This window comes from Acinonyx jubatus, chromosome E4, assembly GCF_027475565.1.
Source record: "Acinonyx jubatus isolate Ajub_Pintada_27869175 chromosome E4, VMU_Ajub_asm_v1.0, whole genome shotgun sequence".
In the NCBI taxonomy this organism is placed as follows: domain Eukaryota; kingdom Metazoa; phylum Chordata; class Mammalia; order Carnivora; family Felidae; genus Acinonyx; species Acinonyx jubatus.
This window is the reverse complement of record NC_069395.1, coordinates 1,883,766-1,904,724: the sequence shown is the minus strand read 5'-3', so window position 1 is coordinate 1,904,724 and position 20,959 is coordinate 1,883,766. Positions and strand designations below refer to the sequence as shown.

The 20,959-nt window shown below is 63.9% G+C and overlaps 1 protein-coding gene and 1 long non-coding RNA gene across 2 annotated transcripts; one reads left to right on the top strand and one right to left on the bottom strand.

Annotated features, from left to right (window-relative positions):
* Positions 1 to 1,082: 1,082 nt before the first annotated feature.
* LMNA (lamin A/C) lies at positions 1,083 to 18,517 on the bottom strand. Its single transcript, XM_027048289.2, has 12 exons — positions 17,934 to 18,517; positions 7,763 to 7,919; positions 6,348 to 6,473; positions 5,922 to 6,092; positions 5,708 to 5,833; positions 4,833 to 5,053; positions 4,504 to 4,726; positions 3,988 to 4,095; positions 3,761 to 3,880; positions 3,244 to 3,333; positions 2,298 to 2,567; positions 1,083 to 2,010 (listed from the first exon to the last, which is right to left on the bottom strand). The coding sequence occupies exons 1-12, from the start codon at positions 18,287 to 18,289 to the stop codon at positions 1,984 to 1,986; spliced, it is 1,995 nt and encodes a 664-aa protein (XP_026904090.1). The 5' UTR covers positions 18,290 to 18,517; the 3' UTR covers positions 1,083 to 1,983.
* LOC106981534 (uncharacterized) lies at positions 9,614 to 14,016 on the top strand. The gene is made up of 4 exons (XR_001431227.3): positions 9,614 to 10,610; positions 11,112 to 11,301; positions 11,611 to 12,337; positions 13,278 to 14,016. It is a non-coding gene; the product is annotated as an uncharacterized LOC106981534 (long non-coding RNA).
* Positions 18,518 to 20,959: the final 2,442 nt, after the last annotated feature.

The following is a 20,959-nucleotide window of genomic DNA, read 5'->3' as shown; positions in this document are numbered from 1 at the left end:
GGGGGGGGGGGGGGGTTGCCGGGGGGTTTCCTTCTCGGAAGCTACCCACCTCCGGCAGGGACCCTTTCCTCAAGCTCACACCCCTCCCTCTCAGCATCCCTCTTCCAGGGGCACCTGGCCGAAGCCCCCTTAACACTTTTTCGAGAATGTCCCCCATCATCCCAGACCTTGCTCTTTTTCTCACTGACTTGTCACTGCGGCCCAGCTCCTTCGCCCCAGGGAGCATATACTTTAACATCTCTGCTTTCCCTTCAGAGGGGAGAGTGATGTCACAGGAGCAGGGGCGCCTACTGGCGGTGTGGCAGTTCACTTAGAGCCCCCGTTTCCAGGGGCAGAGGGGATGATCCCTCTCAAGACTACGGGGGTCAAATGAAATAGGGCAGAGATGCTTCGGGATCTAGAAAGGGCCAGGGGAGCGGTTGCTCTCCGTGGCTCCTGTTCCCTGTGTGGGGCCCTCCCCTCGCCCCAGACCCCTGGCTCCTGGCTTATAAAGTCATCTCCCCCTCCGAGGCTCCTGCTCCCCCGAACAGTCCCCTCGTCTGCAGCCGCACGCACGCGCTGGGACGTCGGCTGGGGTGGAGTTTCTCCGAGGACGCAGAGTGTGCGGTCCTGTTTGTCTCCCTGCCCCCAAGCTGAGCACAAAGGGACCTCAGCTGCTGGCTTGCAAAGTCAGACCCAATGCTGTCCTGCTGCCCTCACTCTCTCCTACACCCTCCCCCGTTTGTCCTTGCCCCAGGTCCCGAGGCAGCTCGGGGCCTGGCAGACAGAAGGCTCTCAGGTGGGTGCTGACCGGATGAAGGAGGTTAGGAAGGCGGGGCCCTCCATCAGGCTCTACCCCTCTGTCCTTGGGGACAGGGCCCTGCTGATGTCAAAGCCTCTCCCCACCAGGCACTGGAGGACCCAGGTGTGGATCTGAAGCTCTGAGGGCTTCAGCTCGCGTCCCCCAGAGCAGGGGTGAGGCTGGACGGTCCCGAGCACGAGGATGTGGGTGACCACGCGACATGTGTGTGTGCGTGTGTGTCTGCCCCTCCAAACTCTCGGTGACGCCCATCAACAGAGACAGATACCACAGCAGCCAGGGATAGAAACAACTAGTGTATTGATTTGGGGAGAGAGAAGGGTGCAGATGGGAAAGGGGGGGCAAGGGGCTCTTTAGTGTTTGCAAACCCACAGACGCACACCCTCCACCGCTTGTCACCTTCCTCCTCCGGGGTGGGGCCACCGCAGGCTCCCACCCTTCCTCGAACCCTCCCCTCTCCCTGCTCCCCTGCACCCACTTGACCTTGACCTCCAGTAACAGGGCAGAGCCCTCCCTTCTGGCTTCCAGGTGAGGCAGGCTCAAAGAACCTTCCTTCCCCTCTTTCCCACCTCATTCCCATCTCTTGTCTAAATAAAATACAGAAAAAGCAAGTGCGGCTGGTACCTGGCAGAATGAGTCGCCCCCGGGGCTGGGGCAGGGGTGGGACTGGGACGGGGCGGGCAAGGAGCCTCAGCCAGGGGTAGTGGACTGACGGGGGCTGGCCTAGGGCCCGGCTCGGCCCCCTCTCCCTTGGAGGCCGGCCCAGAAGGCTCCACACCCGCCTCGCAGGCACCATGTTCGTGGGGTCCCCGGGGTGGGGGCAGCAGCAGGGCGCAGAAGCAGAAACTAGGCTCTGTAAAAAGCATCCCTTTCCCTCGGCTTCTGGAGGAAGCCCTCTTTGGTTTTAAGGCAGATGTGAGTTTCCCGGAAGCAGGGAAAGGACGGGGGTGGAGATAGAGCTTTTTTTTTTTTTTTTTTTTTTTTTGCTTGTGTCTCTCCTTCAGTATAAAACCACTGTAGAAAATAAGTTCTCTTAGAAAAAAACGAAACATAGAAGACAAAACCAAAGGGGTATTTTCTTTGGCTTCAAGCCCCCTCCCCTGAGGTGCAGGGCGGGGGGGTGGCCATGAGGTGAGGAAGACTCAGGAGGTCTCCACCCTCACCCGGGCCTGGCAGGTCCCAGATTACATGATGCTGCAGTTCTGGGGGCTCTGAGAGAGAAGAGAGAGGGGACAGGTGTGAGCCACGGTGTGGGGGGGGACTCCCCCGGAAGCCCTCCCGGTGCCCCCGGCCCCGCCCCCGCCCTCCAGTCTGGGGCTCAGACGGGAGGGGCAGGATGCAGGAGCCCACTGTCTAGGATCTGGGGCTGAGGGGAGGAGGTTCCCGCTCCCCCGGGCTGCGGAAGAGAAGGCCTCCCCCCCGACAGGGCCCCCTTGTCTTAACCCTCAAGGACCAGGGTCCTCTGCTTGCAGGGGTGGAGGCGAAGGGACAAACTCACCTGGGTTCGAGGGCTGGAGTTGCCCAGGAGGTAGGAGCGCGTGACCAGGCTGTCCCCGAAGCCGCTCCCCCCACTGCCCCCCACACTGCGGTAGCTTCGGGTGACCGTGACACTGGAGGCGGAAGAGCCAGAGGAGATGGTTCCGCCCACCTGGGCTCCCGAACCGCTGGCGGAAGCCTTGTCCGCAGGCTGCCCGCACGTCCCGCACAGCACGGTGCGTGAGCGCAGGTTGTACTCGGCGGGGTCCCCCGAGCTGCTGCAGTGGGAGCCCTGAGGAGGAAGACAAGGCTCAGGCGGGACGGCGGGTCTGGGACAGCGCTAAGGCCCAGCACCCGGCTCTGCGCTCCTGCGGCACCGCCACCAGGCAGGAAGGCGGGTTCTGTGCTCAGGGCCCCCCCCACCCCTGGAGCAGGGCCCGGCTGGGAGGAGGGCAAGGCGTGGAAAGGCAGAGACGGGGTCAGGAAGACGTGGGGACAGGGAACTGGGGTTCTGGCTGGGCTCTGCCCCGGCCTCTCTGGGTTTACAGGGGAGGGCCAGTGAACAAGCTTGTTGGGTGGCAGGCATGCAAAATGGGGTGGGGGGGGGGACAGTCCTGCAGGAAAATCCATGGTATGAGGGACAGGGATGGGGGGGTGGGGGGAGGAGGTGCATGCAGCAGGGGCTGGGGCGAGAGGCAGGCTGGGTGCCCCACTTCCGTCCTCCCATCCCCGTCCCGGGAGACAAATCCACAGCCCCGTCCACTGCTCCCGTGGGAAGACGCCGTGGCGTCAGGAAGTCCCTCCTCCCAAACACCTGGGCTCCCTGCTCAAGGAACAGGGAGGAGAGAAGAAAAGCCAGGGCAGCGCGTGAAGTTCCAGAACGTTCTTTAATGAAAAGATCTTTGGCAAGGGGAGGCCTGGCTGGGAGCCCCGGCGGGGGCTCGGCCTCAGCGGCGGCTGCCACTCACATGGTGGTGATGGAGCAGATCGTCTCCGTCCTCGTCCTCGTCGTCCTCGACCACGGTCACTGAGCGCACCAGCTTGCGCATGGCCACCTCCTGCGGGGACACGGGGCCAGGCCCCAGGGTTAGCGGGTCGGGGCAGGAGCGGGGTGGTGTATCCTCTCACAGTGGCCACCAAAGAGCCTTTCCCACGGTGTGCCCTTTGTCCGGCCTGCTGCCGACCTCTGTGGGGTGCAAGCCAAGGAGCTATTCTCCCCAGAGGGCACTGCCAGGCTCTCTGGGTAGGAGTGTGCTTCTGCCTGTAATGGCCCTCGCTGCCCACCTTCCTTCCCTCGTGCTGCTGGGGGAGGCATCTTCAGGTGTGAGCACTGGGTGGAGAGTTTGGCGCCTGGGGTTGCAGCGGAGGGAGACTTAGGGCGAAGTGGCCTTGAACTGGCTCCCTGGGGTTGGGTGCCCCCGGCTCCAGTACTGCCCACCAAGGGGGGGCCCTGTCCAGCCCTGTGCCGGCCCGCGGCACACTCACCTCCCCAGTGGAGTTGATGAGAGCCGTGCGCAGGCTGTTCCCGCAGCCCCAGGTGTTCTGTGCCTTCCACACCAGGTCGGTAGGGGGGCTGTGGGTGGCCCCGGCTCCTGCAGCCCAGATCTGGAGTGGGGCAGGGTTAGAGAAGGTGCTCAGTCCGGCGTGCCCATCCTCAGGCCGACCCCTCCCCCACCCAACCTGCCCCAGGGTCCCAAACACCTGCCACTCACCGTCACCACCTGCCCGGCCTTCAGGGTGAACTTTGGTGGGAAGCGGTAGGTCAGTAAGGGGTCATCTCCATTCTGGCGCTTGATCTGCCAATTGCCCATGGATTGGTCCTGCCAGGAAGGAAGGGAAGGGGGACGTGGGGGGAGGCTCATTCAGACTCCTGGTCCGTCTTGCTCAAGGGCCCAGGCAGGGCCCCGTCGCGGAAAACAGCCAAGGTCTGTGGACGCCCAGGAGGGACCGCGCACACTGGACACTCGGCTTCCAGCAACTCAAAGACCGAGGGGCTCTTATTCATCTCGGGCGCTCAGAGGGGTCAGATAGCTCACGGGGGCCTGGCCGCCAGGGGCGAGTTCAGAGCCGCTCCCCACCGTGGAGGGACACACCCGCCCCCGAGTGCCTCTGGGAGGGGCGCCGCTCTCTTTCTTGGGGTCTGCTCCCTTCCCGAGCTGGAGCCCTTGGGCCTGGGGCTGGGGGGGGGGGGGTGACGGGGAGGCGGGGGGGGGGTGGAGGGCACCTACCTCACTGGACTTGTTGCGCAGCCGCACGAACTTGCCCTCCTCGTCCACCTCTTCCACGGCCACGCGCCCGCTGGTGCGAGCGTGCTGTGAGAAGCTGCTCCTGCTCTCGGCGGCCTCCAGCTTGCGCTTCTTGGTGACGCTGCCCGAGCCCTGCGTCTGGGAGGAGTGCGAGGAGGCACGGCCGCGGCTGCGCTGCGAGGTGGGGCTGGGGGACAGGCGCAGCCTGGCGAGGGGGACAGAGGGGCCCCGTCAAGGTGGGCGGCTGGTGGGGGGGGTGGGGCGCTCCTCCGCCACCCTCACCCCCCCGCCCCGGCCCCTCCCGGCCCCACCTCTCCTCCTCGCCCTCCAGGAGCTTGCGGTAGGCGTGGATCTCCATGTCCAGGGCCAGCTTGATGTCCAGCAGCTCCTGGTACTCGTCCAGCTGCTGCTGCATCCTCGCCCGCATCTCCGCCATCTCCCGCTCCTTCTCCGCCAGCAGCCGCCGGCTGGTGTCGCGCTCCCGGGCCAGCGAGTCTTCCAGGTCCCGCAGCTTCGCCTCCCTGGCGGCCAGCTGGGCGAGGGAGCCGGGGTCTGGTGAGCGCCCGCGGCCCCCGGGCCCCCCTCCCCAGGTTCTCGAGGCACCGGAGCCCGCAGGGGGCTGTCACGTGGCGCGGCTGGTGGCCGGGAAGCCCTTCCCCGCATCTAAGTGAAGCCCCTGTGCCGAGCCCGGAACCTGTCTCCCGTGGTCACACGCACGGCCAGCCGGGAGGTGGCGGATGCTTGACCGCACACTGAGCCTCGTGCAGGGCAAATACAGCCCCCGTTTTCAAACGGAAAACCAAGGCTCTCGGGAGTGAGGGTCACACGGGGACGTAAGAGGCCTGGAGGAGCAGCCAGGTCATCTCAGTCTGTGGTCCTGGGGGCACATTCTGTCCCTCGCCTCTACCCTCCCCTCCTCCGGGCCCTACATCCCGCCCGACCACTGCCACTGGCTCCCGGCGGCAGGATAGAGGTGAAGTGGAGTAGAGGCGAGGTAGGGTAGAGGCAGGAGAGAGGCGAGGCAAGGAGAGAGGCGAGGTGGTATAGAGGTGAGGCAAGGAGAAGCGAGGCGAGGTAGAGGCAAGGAGGGATAGAGGTGAGGCGGGGTAGAGGCAGGATAGAGGCGAGGCGGCATAGAAGTGAGGCGGGTAGAGGTGAGGGGGTGGAGAGGCGAGGCGGGCGGCACCTGCTTCTGCAGCTGGCTGAGCTGGGCCGACAGGCTGTCGATGCGGATACGAGACTGCTGCAGCTCCTCGTGCGCGGCCCCCACCAGGTTGCTGTTCCTCTCGGCCGACTGCCTGGCGTTATCCAGCTTCGGGGGAGGACGCAGGGTTAGGGCCGCGGGGACCCGAGGGGGACCCAGGGGGCGCAGGGCGGGGGCCCGGGGGGCGGGCAGGCACCTTGGCAGAATAGGTCTTCTCCAGCTCCTTCTTGTACTGCTCCACCTGGTCCTCGTGCTGGGCCCGCAGCTCCTGCAGGGCGTCCGCCAGCCGGCTCTCGAACTCGCGCTGCTTGCCGTTGTCGATCTCCACCAGCCGGGTCTCGTGGCGGCGCTTGGTCTCTCGCAGCTCCTGGGGGCGGGGGGACAAGGAACCAAGATCAGAGCTCGTCCTCGGAGGATGAGGCGGCCCGGATGGCCGGCCCCCCACCCCCCCGTCCCGTCCTACCCCCGATGGGGCCACCGTCACCCCGCCGTAACCTGGGGGCCGGGCGCCAGACACCCCGCACTCCCCGTCCGGCAGCACGAGGCCGGCGGGCGAGCTCTGCCCACAGCTGCCCCCAGCCCTGCCCCCCTGCCCCTCCGGCGGGCGGGGCACAGTCCCCACCTCGCTGTAGATGTTCTTCTGGAAGTCCAGCTCCTCCTTCAGGGTCTGCAGCCTGTTCTCCGCGTCCACCCGCCGCAGCATCTCGTCCTGGAGCTGTTTCTTGGCCTCACCCAGGGCGGCCTCGAGCTGGGAGGGGGGAGGCAGAGGTGAGGGACAGGCCCGGGCAGACGGACAGCCTCCGCCGTCACGGACAGAACGGGGTCCCCTTACCCGCCGGAACCCCCCGCTAAGAAACGAGAGGAGGCACCACACACAGCAAGTGCTCCACAGGACGCACGTCCAGAGTACGCTGGAACCACAGTGCGCCTGGGGTGGTAGAGGGGGTCTGGGAAGGCCTCCGGGGGGCTGAGGCCTGCAGGACAGGCTCTTGGGACGTGCCCAGGGCAGAGGGGGACACTGCCTGAGCACAGGAGCAAAGGCCCGTGTAAAGGCCTGGAGGCGCAGAGGCACAGCGAGCTTCAGGGTCCTCGGTTCTGCCAGAGCCGGCAGGGCTCAGGGGTGGCGACACGGACAGCGGCTGCGCGGGAAGGCAGGGGCTGGACCGTGAAGAGATGCCCCCTTCTCTGCCACAGAAAGATCTCTGAAGTTTGAGTGGCAGAGAACCCCTCCCAGATTCTGGTCTCCGAGAGGCCCACTGGCCAGCGCAGGGGCCAGCAGGAGGCCTGGAGGAGAAGGCTCCAGCCCAGCCTCAGTGCTCAACCCACTGGCGTCTCCCGTGTGCTGGGCACACTCTGGCGGCGGGGCCTGGGAGAGGGCCGAGCCCAGAGAGCCTGGCCCCTGACCCTGGTCCTGGCCCTGCTCTGAGCAGTGAGGCGGCAGAACCGGGAGCCAGTCGGCTTCTTTGATTCTGTTCTGAGCTTGCGATGTGAGAGACGAGAGCCCAGGACAGACAGCAACGTGCCTTGGAAGGAAAGACAGCCATATACACGCCAAGCATCAAGAACACCCGTCCCATCTGTGATAGACCATCCACTGCCGAGTTCAGGCTGGCTCGGTCTTCCAGAGACCTCCGCTCTCTTACAGGACAGCCACACCAGGAGGGATCCAGGGCCAGGCACGGTTTGTTGCAGACTTACGTGCAAACGTCTGCGTACTACTTTATTTATTAACATAAGCTAGATGCCCAACACGAGGCTCTGACTCGTGACTCCGAGATCAAGAGTCGCACGTTCTCCCAGCCAGGCGCCCCAGCTGTGGACGACCGTAAACCCGCTGTGCCAGATGCACGGGCAGGACGCAGCGAGGTGGGGGCGGGTGAAATGGCACCAGGGCGGGCAGATGGCTGTGATGCCCTGTCCGTGTAACGGGACAGACAGGTGCCTCGGAGAGCAACTGGGGTGAAAGGGTGGGTAGGGCGAGCCTGCACTTCTCTGGGGGGAGGAGAGGTCATGGCGGGCCCTGGCGGGCGGCCTCACCTTGGCCACCTGGCCCCGCAGGTCATGGAGCTCGCCCTCCAGGGTGCGCTTCTCGCTGAGCGCGGTGCTCAGGGCGGCCTCCTTGGAGTTGAGCAGGGCCTCCAGGTCCTTGAGGCGGGCCTGGGCGGCCATCAAGTCGCCCTCCTTCTTGGTATTGCTAAAGAAGCAAAGGAAGAGTAGCTTTAGAATCCCTAGAGAGAGCCAGGTCCCCCACGGAGAGACAGAAGCCACCTCCTAGGCGGCCAGCCCAGCCGGGGCCTGGCTTGGCTGTCCCTCAAACTGCCAGGAGAGGGCATCCTTGCTTGTGGTTTGTTAGCATCTGCCCGCCTCTGGGACTGGACTCCCACTTCCCCCAAGGTCCCCAAAACCCCCTTCCTGTTTCTCCACCCTTCCCATGACTCAGTGCTCAGGAACGTGCCCGGGGCCAAGGGGAAAGCGCAATCCCGTGAGATCAATGCTTTCCCTCCCTCTCCTCCCATTCCTTCCCGAAGAGACAGGGCCACCTTTGTCTCCTGCCCCTTCCCACACAGGGCCTTAACCTCCTCCTCCCTGACTCCACCTCCCTCCCATTGGGCCAGGCCTCCCTCCCTGCAGGGACCCAGACAACCAGGCTTCCAGTGTTGGGGTCCATGCATCCCTATAGCTTCTCAGTTTGGGCCCCCAAGGTACCGGTCACCTCTCCTGGCCCCTTTTACACACGGAGACTGTGCAGAGGGAAAGTCCGGTTAAAAGTCAGGGATAAGGACAACTAGGCTCAGTACTGGCCCTTCCCTTTCCAGACCCAGGCTGAGTCCCCTGGCCGGGGCCAAGCACGGGGGTCCAGCTGCCTTCCCCCCAGGCCTTACAGAGCTTGAGAGAACACTAAACCCTACCCTTCGGCCACAAGCCTCAGCATCTGGCTCCAGATGTGGCCCCTGAGCCTCCAGGCCCATCTGGGCTCCAGCCCTGAAAGTGGGTGAAGCTTCAGCCAAATAAACACATAAACGGGGGATGCCTCTGCCATTTCCTTCCGTTTTCTGGGCCCCAAAGATACGGAACTGGAGAAGGAGAGGGGTCCAAACTTCTGGGGAACCCAAGAACTTTCCAGATGTTATTATCGCCTCACCAGCATCTGGTGAGAGAAAGCAGGAGACCCAGGGAGTGCAGGGAAAGACCCAGGGGACCTGGCCCCGGCTGCCATCCGTAACTCCTGTGTTGTAAGCGTGGGCCCACGTGGCAGAAGGGAAAAAAGGAACCAAATGTGGGCAGGAGGGGACATTTCTGTCCTGGGAAGAAGCAAAGTGACCCTGCCAGCATTTTTCGCCTCTGCAAAAGCCCTAAGCTCCAAGGGGCCCAGCGGTGACGGTGACACGGGTGATGGTGACAAGGTGCAGTGGCAGAGGTCAGCCTTGAGGAGGCTCTGCAGGGAGGGGCCCAGACAGGCAGCACTCTCCTGCCACCAGCTCAGGACTTTTCAAACAGGCTCCACCAGGAGGGGGACACAGAGACACCCTCGGAGGTGGGGGGAAGATGGGAAGACCTGGAGGGGGCCCTGACCTCCCCCACAATCTTGCTGCTCCCGGCCTCTGGCCACACCTCGGAACAAGCAACAGTGTCTGTCTCCCGTGAAAAGAGGCCCTTCCAGAACTGGAGGATGTCTCCCCTCCTCCGTCTCAGCCAGAAAAGCTAAAAATAAAGTCAAAACCCAGCTCAGGTTTTGGCTGCCATCCGGCCCAGCCCCTGGCTGGGAGCACAGCCCCAACTTTCCATGACTTCAGAACTTTTCCGAAGCTGAGCCAGCTGCAGGGGGGGGTCGTGGGGGGGATGAAAAAGAAGAAACCGCTGGTAAGTGAAGCTCCGCGGCGGCCGCAGGCTCCCGCTCCTTGGGCCAGTTCCAGGTGCAGGGCCTGCCCCACAGAGGCCTCCTCTGCCTGCAGGCTGATGGCCACGGCCACCGCCATGGCCGGCTCTCAGCACCTGGGAGAGCTACAGGGAGCTCAGGCTGGGGCCAGCTCAAGCCCTCCTTGAACAGAAGAGGAAACCGAGGCCCGTGTGCAGTGCCGCACACGGTGGCAGCAGGGACAGGGTCACAGTCCACGCTGCCGTTGGGGGCTCCTCCCCTCTGCCGCACCACCCTCCTTGGCCACAGGAGGAAGAGGGGTGGCCTGGGCCGGGGGAGGCGGGAAGGAGCCCCCCGCTCCCGAGGCTTCAGGCAGCATCTCTGGGGACACGACTTCCCGGACCTCGAGAACAGAGGAGCGGGTGCCGGCCCTCTGCCAGGCTCAGTCAGCCAACCACCCTCAGCCTCAGGCCGTGGGGTACAACGGCAGTCATCCTAACAACACGACGGCAGCAAATGCCCCGGCGGGGCTGATCACGGAGCAGGCACTGCTCTCAACGTTAGCACTCGGTCTGCACAGCTGCCTACAGGTCAGGCCATCACCGTGTGACCAGGGACACTGAGGCACAGAGCACGTCCGGGGGCCCACAGCAAGTCGGTAGCCCAGCAGCCAGGGGGTCTGCAGAGCCCTCGGCCCCGCCACCAGGGCGGCCTCCCGAGCAGCAAGGGGTCTAGCTGCCTATCCATCCCGGAGGCTGGACTGGCTTTGCCCACAGGGGGAAACCGCCAGCACCCGGGGAGGGGAGGGGGGGCCCCCCGCGGTTTTCTCAGTCAGGCTGGGGAGCTCCCATCTGTGGGGAAGAAGCCACTATCACCCACAGGCTCATGACTCAGCCCTCAGGAGTTGTGGCTGGGGAGCCACACGCACACCCCAAGAGAGGGTGCAGGGCCCGGCGCCTCCCCCGTCCCCCACCTCCCTGCGCCAGCAGGGACCACAAGCAGAGCCTGGCCAGGCGGTCAGCGCGTCAGGTGCCAGGGCCACTGGGGCGACGGGTGGGGTTGGGCCGCGGAGCTGGGCGGCAGGTGACTCATCCTGGGGCAGAAAATACCCCGGAGGGGTCAGGAAATCCTCTAGCGCTCACAGGGGAGACCCTGACTCTGCCACTGTCCTGCCCCAGCCCTCACGTCCAGGCTCCTCCATCCCAGGGGCCTCGTGGGGCGAGGAGGGCTGGGCATCCTGTTTCTGCCTCTTCCCACGGCGGGCAGCTCCCATCTCGGGAGGGGGGAGGGGGCAGGGGGCGGGGAGGGCAGGGTGCGGAGAACCCGGGCCCAGGGCGGGGCCGGGGGGTCTGCCGGGCCTCGGGGGCAGCAAAGGGGTCGGCTGGGCACGGGGCCAGGAGCTGGCCCGCTCGCTGAGGCACCCCCCCTCAGCCCTGCTCGGATGCCAGATATGGAAGCCAGGCCGCCCAGGCCTGTTTGGGCCCCGTTGCTGGGGACAACTTGCAAGGCCCTCGTTTCCTCCCCCACTAGGCTGAGGAAGAGATACGGGGACAGAGACCTGGGGCTGAACATACGAGGGGGAGGGGAAGATGGCCACGGGGCTTCCAGGAGCTGGCCCAGCCCTGCAGGGGCTCCCGCCCCAGTCCCCTCCAGCCTCAGCCCCTCAGCCTCACCGGCACACAGAGTTCCCCATGGCGAGACCCCAGGACCGGAGAGAGGGGTGAGGGTGGGCGGGGGTGGGGGGGGGGTGGGCGGAAGAGCGAGGTCTCCTAGGGCCCGCAGGGAAGGGCGCCCCCTGTGGCGGGGCGGGGCGCCCCCTGTGGCAGGACAGGGCCGTGCAGGGCAGGCGCCCCTTGTGGCAGGACAGGGCCGTGCAGGGCGGGGCGTCCCAGTGTCAGGATGGGCGGGCGGGTAGGCACCAGCGCCAGGACTGTCCCCTCTTTTCCCTGGACGGCAGAACTCGGCCCAAGCCTACTTCCTGCCAGTGAGGGGCGGCTCCTGTTGGCCACCCTTCCCTTTGTTCCTGCAGCTCCTCCCCCTGCAATCTATCTGCCTCCACCTCCCTGGGCCGCGGGGCCCTCAGCCCTGCAGCTCTTGTCCCCACCCCTGACATGTGCTCAGCTGTTGTTTTCATCTGCCAGTTTATTATCTGTCCACTAATGTCTGGGGCTTTTCCAGTCTGTGCCTGGAATGCCTGGGGGCTAGGAGTCCACACAATCCTGGCTTCCAGGGGGCCTCCTCCCGGGCCAGCCTCTGCACCTTTACTGGTGGGGAAACCAAGGCCTAGACAGGAAAAGACTCAGGCACTGAAAACCTGCCCGCCGGGTCACCTGAGGACACTCACGGCAGACAGGGACAGAGCACTGAGAATGGCAGGGTGCACGGCAGGGTGGGGGGAGGGGAGGAGCGGGGAGGGTGGCACCCAGGCACCCAGGAAGACAGCCTGGGAGAGGCCTCGACGTCCGGCTCCCAGTCCAAGAGTGATGCGGCCCAAACGCACACACTCCCACAGCTGGGGGTGAAGCGGGTTGGACACCCCCCACCCCGAAAGGGAACCACTGCTTGGTCTCTTGGCTGGTCTGTGGGTCTGCCAACACCTTCTGGTAAGGGCAGGATGTGGGAAGGCGGGGACATCTGGCGCTCCAGGCACCAGCCCCGTCTGGAAAAGAGACCTTCAACAGAGGAACTGAGGGGGAACAGCTTTCTTCGAGTCCCACCCGCTGACGTTCTGAGGGTCTTACAGCTGGAAAGCGCAGGTAGGCCCCTCGGGGTGGACCCCACCCCGACCTCCCCACACAGGCCTGGCCCTGCTTCCACCTGCCGCACACGCCTGGGGTCCGGGGCCCTCAGATCCCCGTCCAGGGGCGCTCGGCCCCAGCTGTCCTCCCCCTAGACAAAGCCAGGTGGCAACTGTAGGCAGAGGGAGGGCTGGAGGAGAGGGGGGGCCGGGGCCGGGGCCGAGAAGGGGACGGGAGGCCTGTGGACATGTTCAGACTCAACTCCGGCAGAGGCGCTGGGGCTGGCAGGGGGCCAGGCCTGAGTCACAGCTGCCGGGTGTATCAACGTGGCGTTGTTCGCAGGCAGGAGGAGCCTACGGCTAGGAGCTGGGCCCCGGGTCCTGGACGACAGGCAGCCGGCTTCCTGACCAACTGCTCTCTTACGGTCCCTGCCAACTCCGCTTTCCTTCTTCTTGGCCTGACTCTCAAGAAGTCACTCTTGACTTCTGTGCAACAATGAAGCGCTGAGGCCTGGGGACAGACCAAAAGAAGGAGGGGCCTGGGTCACAGCCTAGGAAGAGGCAGACTGTCCTGAGGGGAGAGAGAGGGAGGCGCCGGCCAGAGTAGGGACATTTAGGGGATCCCCACAAGGAGCTGACTCAGGAGTTCCTTCTTTGGGATGCATTAACCCTCTATCTGGATTATCAGCCTTGATGATGGCAAGAGGGGGTGGGAGCCGCACCCCAAGCTCAGCAAAGGAAGTGGGAGGGCCTAGGAGTTCTAGTCCCGCTGCATTCCAGCCCCAGCCTGGGAAGGTGCAGCCTTAGAGCCCCGGCACCAGGGGGCCTTGGCGATCCGTCTCCCCTCAGCTGCCCAGAAACCGGGCTCCTTGATTTGAGGGTCTCTAGCTCCCCCCCCGCCCCGATCCAGCCCTAAACGGACACATGTGCTCTGTCCCCTCCCTTTGTCCCCCATGCAGGGGCCACCCGGAGCCATCTCTTGTCTGACGGAACAACTCAGGGACTCCCGTCCACTCTGCACTCCGCCCTCTGCCGTGACTCAGCTCCTCTCTCGGGCCTGGGATCCCAGCCAGAATTAATCCCGGCTTCCTCTCCCGCCAGGGGACAGGGAGCACCCCTTCCCCGCCTGGCTCCTCCTTCCCAAACTCTGTCCTCTTGCAAGACCCCCTCACAGCCCGGCCCCAGGTTGGGAAGGGAAACGGGTAGGCCACCCAAGGTCAGCGTGCGCCTCCCTCCGGCTGCAAACACGCGTGTCAGGCCTTGGCCAACTCTGAGGTAACAGCCCTGCCTTTCCCAGGGCCTCCCCGTGCCCCCAGCACAGGCCTTCTCCCCAACACAGCCCTCGCCACTGTCCTCAAAGGGGAGGCGTCCCAACAAAGTGTCCTTTCCTACTAGCAACAAAAACAGCAGAGGCCAAGAGCGTATTGTCATAATTACCTGCTCCTAACAAACTTTCTTTGAGAAAGAGAGACGCGTGTCCGCACGTTTGACTCCACGGCTCGTGGCAGACATTGCTACTGAGCATAGCACTGGCTGCTAATTATATTCGCATTAAGTATGCTTGTTTCTCACGTTATAGCTGGGTATTGTGGAGGACTGACGTCTCACGCCGTGGGTCATGGTTCTACTCCGTGAGGGCTCTCTGTAGACCTTCTGCTCTAACCGCTTTATTTCACAGCTAGGGAAATCCAGAGAGGGGACGTGGCTTGTTCAGGGTCACACAGCCATTCAGTGGCAGGACCCAGCCTAGGACACCGAGGGCCAGGGCTGTTTCCACTACCTCATGCAACCTGTCGCTTGGCTAGTGGACCACCTCACATCTTGTTAAGGGACAGGAGACCTGCGACCTCTCTCCAGACATTTCCAAGAACGTGAGAGGTTGGCCTGCATCACCTTCAGGGGCACTGGGGCTCCAGGAGGTGGGAATGGGGTGAAGTTGCTGGGGCCAGGCCTCTGAGCCGACCTGGTGGGGGGGTGCGGGGAGGCAGGCTGGGGGAGGGGAGCGGAGGCACAGCTGGTGGGTGAAGGCGTCCCCTCCCAGTTGTTCCCCCAGCTGTCCCTGGCTTCAGCCCTGACACTGAACTACTGAATCCCTGGGGGGTAGGACTGAGGCATGGGCCTATCCTGTGCAAGAGTAAATCTCAGAACGGAGGCCAGGGGAAGTGCCAGCCAGGGGCCTCGATCACAGGAAAGCAGTCAGGGGCTGAGTAGGAATTACCGTCTCTTCTGTTTTCTCTTGGGCTCCCTAAGCGGTGCTCGGTCCCCGAGTTTAGCTGCACCTTCTTTCCCTTTGGATCAGAATGCAGACTTCAGGGCTGGGGGGGCCGTGGCAGGGGCAGACAACACCAGGGGCTCCCTCAGGTGAGGACACGAGCCCGGGTACCCTCAAAGGCTGCATCCCTGTCATCCCTAGGTCTCTGCCAAAGGGCACAGCCTTCGTCGGAGCCAGGTAGACACTTCCCACGACAGGTCCCAAGACAGTCTCAAGACAGGAATCCCCAGCCTCCCAGAGCTGTGTCTCACGATCCCTGTCTTGGCAGGGTCTTGGGTCTTTCCAGGGACGGGGTACAACAAAGGATGGGTACTAACAGGACAGCAGACCGTTCAGGTATCACTGGTCCCGCTGGTCTCAGACCAGAATCTTCAGGCTGCGGGAGCCTCGGCTACCCCATGCTACCCTGAGGACCCTCCAACCTGTCCTCTAAGCTAAAGAAGTAAGGCTTAACGATATAGGCACACAACTGGAAGTCAGAAGGCCCGTGCTCAAGTCCTGACCTGTCGCTCTCTTGCTGTGTGACACAGGACAAGGCTTTGCACCTCTCTGGCCTTTGCGGTTCCTGTCTCAGCGAGAGCTGGGATTAGCCTGGGCCCGCACTTCCCTGTCCTTCCCCACTGGGGCCGCGCAGGGCAGACAATACAGGAAGTCGTCAAGCACCCAGCCTCGCCCGGGGGGGAAGAAGTGCTTCTGCCTTGCGGCCCGGGATCTCCCCACTTCTGACTCAGGCTTCCTCCACCAGTTCCACATGGGAAGACACAGACCTCGGTCCTACGCTGCGGCCCCGTAACTGGACTCTGCTCTAGAGCCACCTGCCACGTACTGGCCACGCGGGTCCCTGCTCCAGACCACCACCAGAGGTCCCAAGGAGGGAGGCGGGAAAGGCTCCCAGGACGCACTGGGAAGCAGGGGCAGAGGATGCAGATATTCAGGCCCCCATCCCTCCCTTTAAGACATCCGCCCCGTCTCCACCCTGTCTCCTGCTGGCTCTCATAAAGCCACCAGGGTGGAAGGGAGGGGGCAGCATCTGAGTCATCTACCCAGCTGTCATGCCTGGGATGGGGCCCAGCTCCAAGCCTGGACCCCAGTGGGGCCCTGCCTGGTGCTCAGCTCCTCATTCTTGCCACACTTAGGTGTCCAAATGTTTCAGACTCTCCAGAATAGACAGAGTGTGTGTGTGTGTGGGGGGGGGGGACTTGGGGGTGTTGTTTTTGCTTGGAGCCTATAACCCAGCCCAGTGAGAGGGCACCCCAAGCCCCTGGGTGTGGTCAAGGTACCAGGCTGGGCCAGGGATTGCCACAGGATCTTACAGACAGCTTTGCATCCCAACCGGAAGCCTGGCCCTGAACTCTGAGCTCTAATTAAACTTTAATCCAGACAACACCTTCTCTCTCGGCTTTAGCGGGGAGGAGTTAGGACAATGCCTTTCTTCCTCTCCCGAATTCCTCATTCTACTCTCCTCCACTTCACCCTGAGCACAGCAGACACAAAAAGAAGCCACAAATCCTGGGTCCTCCGGCTGGGGACACGGAAGGGGACAGACAGCCCAGCCTGAGCCCCCTCTGACTCCAGCCTGCCTCCCATCAGCCTGAGATCCAGGTGTGCAAGCCCACCCCCCTTTTCCGGAAGCCCAGCCTCCCCAGCCAGGATCAGTGGGGGAGAAAGAGAGGCAGGTGGCTAAATATAACAAGTACACACACCACCCCCGCCCCTGCCCCACGTGTGCGCACACCCGCCTGGTGTCCCAGGCCCGGACAGCTGCACCAGGAGGCAGAGGAGACAGACTGGCGTGGCTGGGTTAGTAAGGGATCACAGACTCTGCTCATCCTGATTCCCGATCAATGTCCTCCCCACAGAAAGGCCTGCTGAGAACGCCCTGCACAAGAATCCACGAGGGGGGCTTTGCTGAGTGGACTAGTTTCGTTCTCTGGCCACCCCCCAGCTTGCCTGTCTGTCCGGCTAGCTAAGTCGGTCATATCACCAGGAATGACCTCTGTCAACAGTCTCCCCCAGAAGTCAACCTGTCTCTGCAGTTTCCAGTCACCCTTCACCGGGGCATAGCAGAACGAGCACGGGACACAGAGAGGCTCTGAAGAGAGCGGCTGTTCAGAGAATAGGATCAAAAGGGAGGTAAAGAGAGGAAGTCAAGCCAGGGGGGCCCCTGGCCCAGGGACCTCAAGCACCTTTAGGGCCCTTTGGCTCGGGGGTCCTCGGAGAAAAGGGGAGGAAAGAGGAGCAAAGCAAGTTCTCAGGGGCTAGGGAAAGAGGGCCTACACTCCCAGGCTCCAAAGGCCTTTTTGGACAGGAGGGTGGAGTCAAGTAGGGTGGGGTAGGGTGGGGCAGTGATGGGTGCGGTTGGAGTGGCCTGCAGCTTCCAACGGCTGGATTTCAAAAATGTCACCGTACTCCAGCAGTTTCATAAGGCAAACATCAAGAGAACGTCAGTGGCCCAGCGGATAGGCCAGAGCAAAGACTGCTGGGCTTGGCCGAGAAACGAAAGTGGCTCACCCCAAGCAGGGAGGCAGGGAGGGGCAGAGCCCCGAACCTCCGGGACCCCAGGCAGAGGGCCGAGGCGGGTGCGGCAGACCTGGGCATAGCACGACCTCCTGAGCCCGCGCCGGCGGCCCCTGTCCTCCGTCTCCCTCCCTCTCTTGCATTCCTGGGCCAAGCAGGCCAAGGGCTGTGGGAGCTGCGGGGGAGCTGAGCTCCTGGAGCTGTTCCGTGGGCCTGTCAGGGCCCAGAGAAGGTCCCAGACGTGAGGCGGCGAGGGGAGAGCTTCCCGACTCTTAGAAACAATGCCGCAAAGAGCTGTGCCCGGGGGGCGGGGGGGGGGGGGTCACCTCCGTGTCCCTGACTTGGTAACCTCTCTCCAGCACCACTGGATATCTGCCAGCACGGGTGCTCGGTCTTAGTGGGCATCATGTGTCCAGAGCCGGTCTGGGCAGAGTTGGCACAGTGCCAAGCCCGTCAAGAAAGTTCTAACAGGACCCTTTCACCCACTCCAGTGTGTCCTGAGGAGCCCGATTTCTTAGACCAGCAGGGCCAGCTGTCCTTTGCCCAAGCCCCGGCCCCTGGCTCCAAACGGCCGGCAACCCCCAACCGGACTGAACGTGTGCCGGCCGCCCGCCTGCCTTTCCTCGGCCCTGACGCCCCCGCCATTCCCTACACACGCCACCCTCTCCCCGAGACCCCTCCCTTCTCTGTCCGGTCCCGACGGTTTCCCTCGGCACTGCCAGTCACCGCTGGGGCAGTTCCGGGGACGGAGGGGGCGGTACAGCCTAGTTACCAGCCGCCCGCCCCCTCGGCTCCCGCCCGCGCGCCGCCACCTGGGCGCACTCACCGCGCTTTGAGCTCCTTGAACTCCTCGCGCACTTTGCTCAGCTCCAGCTGCAGGCGGGCGCGCTCCTTGGCCACCGAGTCGAGGGTCTTGCGGGCATCCCCGAGCTCGGCCTCGTAGGCGGCCTTGATGCCCGACACCTCGCGGCTGACCACCTCCTCGGACTCGGTGATGCGGAGGCGCAGCCCCGCGTTCTCCGTCTCCAGCGAGCGCACACGGTCGATGTAGACCGCCAGGCGGTCATTGAGCTCCTGCAGGTCCTCCTTCTCCTGCAGCCGGGTGATGCGCGTAGGCGACAGCGGGGTGGAGCTGGCCTGCGCCCCGCTGCGGGTGGCGCGCCGCTGGGACGGGGTCTCCATGGCCGGCAGGGTGGCAACGCTGCCCGCGGGGCAGAGGTCCCGGGAAGGGCGCGGGGCTCGGGCCGAAGGGCAGAGACTGCTGGGGTCGGAGCGCGCCGGCCGGCTGGCTCGCTCTTGGCAGGCGTGGGGTCTGGGCCGGGTGCTGTCGGACCTCGGAATTCGGGTGCGCGGCTGTGGCTGCGGCGCTCCCGCGGACACTCTGAGTCACCGACGCCGGGCCGAGGCTCTAATAGGTCTAGGGAGTGGGAGGAGGGGCCGCCGCTCTTAAAGGGGCCGCCGCACACCCGCAGCGGGAGGTGAGGGGGCGGCGCGGAGGGGCGAGGGCCGCCGGGCGGTGGCCGAGCGGGGCTCCGCCCTGTCCCGCGCACCCGGTGGGCCTGGGGCTCCTCCCGTCTTGATTCTGCCTGCTCAGGGCTCTCGGCTTCAAGCTTGCCCCCACCCCACCGTCTCGGGCCTTCGTGGGTAGGAGGCAGAGCCAAAGGGTGAGAGTGGGTGGGCAAAGAGCAGTGGGGGGGCGGGGGGGGGGAGGGAAAGCGGGTGTAAAGCAGGGGAAGGAACCAGGCAGGCAGATCCAGGAAAGTGGGGGGTGGGGGGGGCGGTGCTGAGGCTGGTGCCCATCAGGGTGACTCACTCTTCTTCCACAAGTGGCTCCCCCTCTCCTCCCCATAGTAATAGTGAGTCACCCCAACCCCCCCCCTCCACACGTGGGCAGCCCATTCAAAGCTGCATTTCAGTATGCCAGGGTGGGGTGGGGAAGGAATGCCTGGGTTCCCCGGGGAGCTGGGCTGCAGGGAAGTTCTGGATCCTGAGATCCTTTAACTCTCAACTTTGGGGTCCCTCTTTTCCTATCTTGTGCCCCAACCTCTCCCTTCAAAATCAAGCATTGGGTCTTAGACCCAAGCACCAAGCCACAGGCCCCCTCAGAAAGTCAGAGGAGGACCCAGGCACTACCCCCATCCCCTGCCCCCTTCCTTCGGACCCAAGTAATTGGAAATTGGAAAAAGAGACTGCCTAGCGCCCCGCCCCCCCCCACCACTTCAGTCCCTTTCTACTCCTTCTATCCCACCCCGCCAACTCCAAGACTGTACTTATTTTTTTTTTCCAGGACTGTACTTATTTTAACGGATAATTTAAAACAGATACCAGAGCTGTGCATTCGTCACGTTGCCAGGACACCAGGTCCCAGATTTTTGTGGTTCCCAGAGGGGCCTGAAAGGGGGAGCAGAGCAGGGAGCAGGACGGCCAGTGGTGGCTCTCCACCCTGGTTTGAGCCAGAAAGCGGGTAATGGGGGGCAGGACAGCAAAGACCCCACCACCTTCCTGGTGCACCACACTTACCGCTACATCCCTCTCTGACCAGGTCTGCTCCCCCATGGGCTCAGGGAGGGGCCAGGCCCCCTCAGAAAGCAGGACCACCCAGGCCCCCCACCCCAGGTCTCACCAGCCACCCCTCTGATCAGTCTTCTGCTCCCCTCCCCTAATCCTGGCCCCGGCCCCACCGGCCACCTCATCCTCTCTAAGACTTAGGTGGCCGTGCTGAGGCTCCAGAACCCGTGCGCCTCCCTGCCCCGCCCCTGTGCCTCCCACAGTGGAGTCTCTGGTGGAGAACCCAGAAGACTAAATTACGTTGCTAACTCCCGCAGCCCCAGGACATCGGGGTTTCTGTAATGCGAAAGGGAAGCCTGGCTGAACAGGTCCTGTGCCAGGCCTGAGTCCTCGGGGGTTGGACTGGGGTTAAGACAAGGACTCTGAGTGTTTACGGAGGGGGAACTGTGGAGGGGGGATGCTCAGGGCCCTGGGTCTAGGAGGGTGGCTGGGCATTGTGGTGAGAATCCACATGCACCCAGGTGAGGGACCCATGGTATGGCCTCCCCTCCCTGCAGCCCTCTCCCCCAGGGCGTGGCGCCCACTCTCCGCTTTTCAGACGAAACAAAAAGTCTTGTTCTGCTTCTGCTTCCCAAACTAGAGCAGAGGCGGGGTGGGTTACCCTGAAACGTGAGGGACAGGGCTCATGCTGTTCCCACTGCCTCAGCATCCCCCCCCCCCCCCCCCCCCCCCCGGCACTGCCCCACCCGGTCCCAGACAGGTCCCAGACAGGCCCGGGCTTCCCTTCCTGGCTGGGGAAACAAAACCACACTTAACCCTTCCTATCCCAGACCTCCCCATCTCTGCAGAAAAGAGGCAGGAGAAGGGAGGGGGGGAACTTAACCACAAATTTCACTCTAGGCTCTTTCCAAAGCCCCCCCCCCCCCCCACCTGCACCACCACCCTCAAAGGCCTCAGTCCTAAATCTGAACTTCAAAGTGGGCCTGTATCCTGAATATTCCATCCTCACTCTGGACTCCAAATGCCATCAGTCTGCTCTTCCCCTGCCAGGGCATAGATCCCCAGGCCCAGAAAAAGCTGGGGAAAGCAGAGGAAGCCAGGTCCAGAGGAGGGAGCCTGCTGGGGTTGTGGCCGGAGGTAGCTGGCTGGTGACCAGGTTCCAGTCCTGACTCTCCCTTGCAGTGTGATGACAGACCTGCTCCTGAAGGCCCTGGGCCTCCGTTCCTCATCCGTAACATGGGCAGAATGCCTAGAAGAGGCACGGGACTGAGCCACCGTGCCTGCCCGCAGGGGACTTGCCCACTGGAGGGACACAGAGGGAGAGGCAGAGCCAAGGACAGCGGC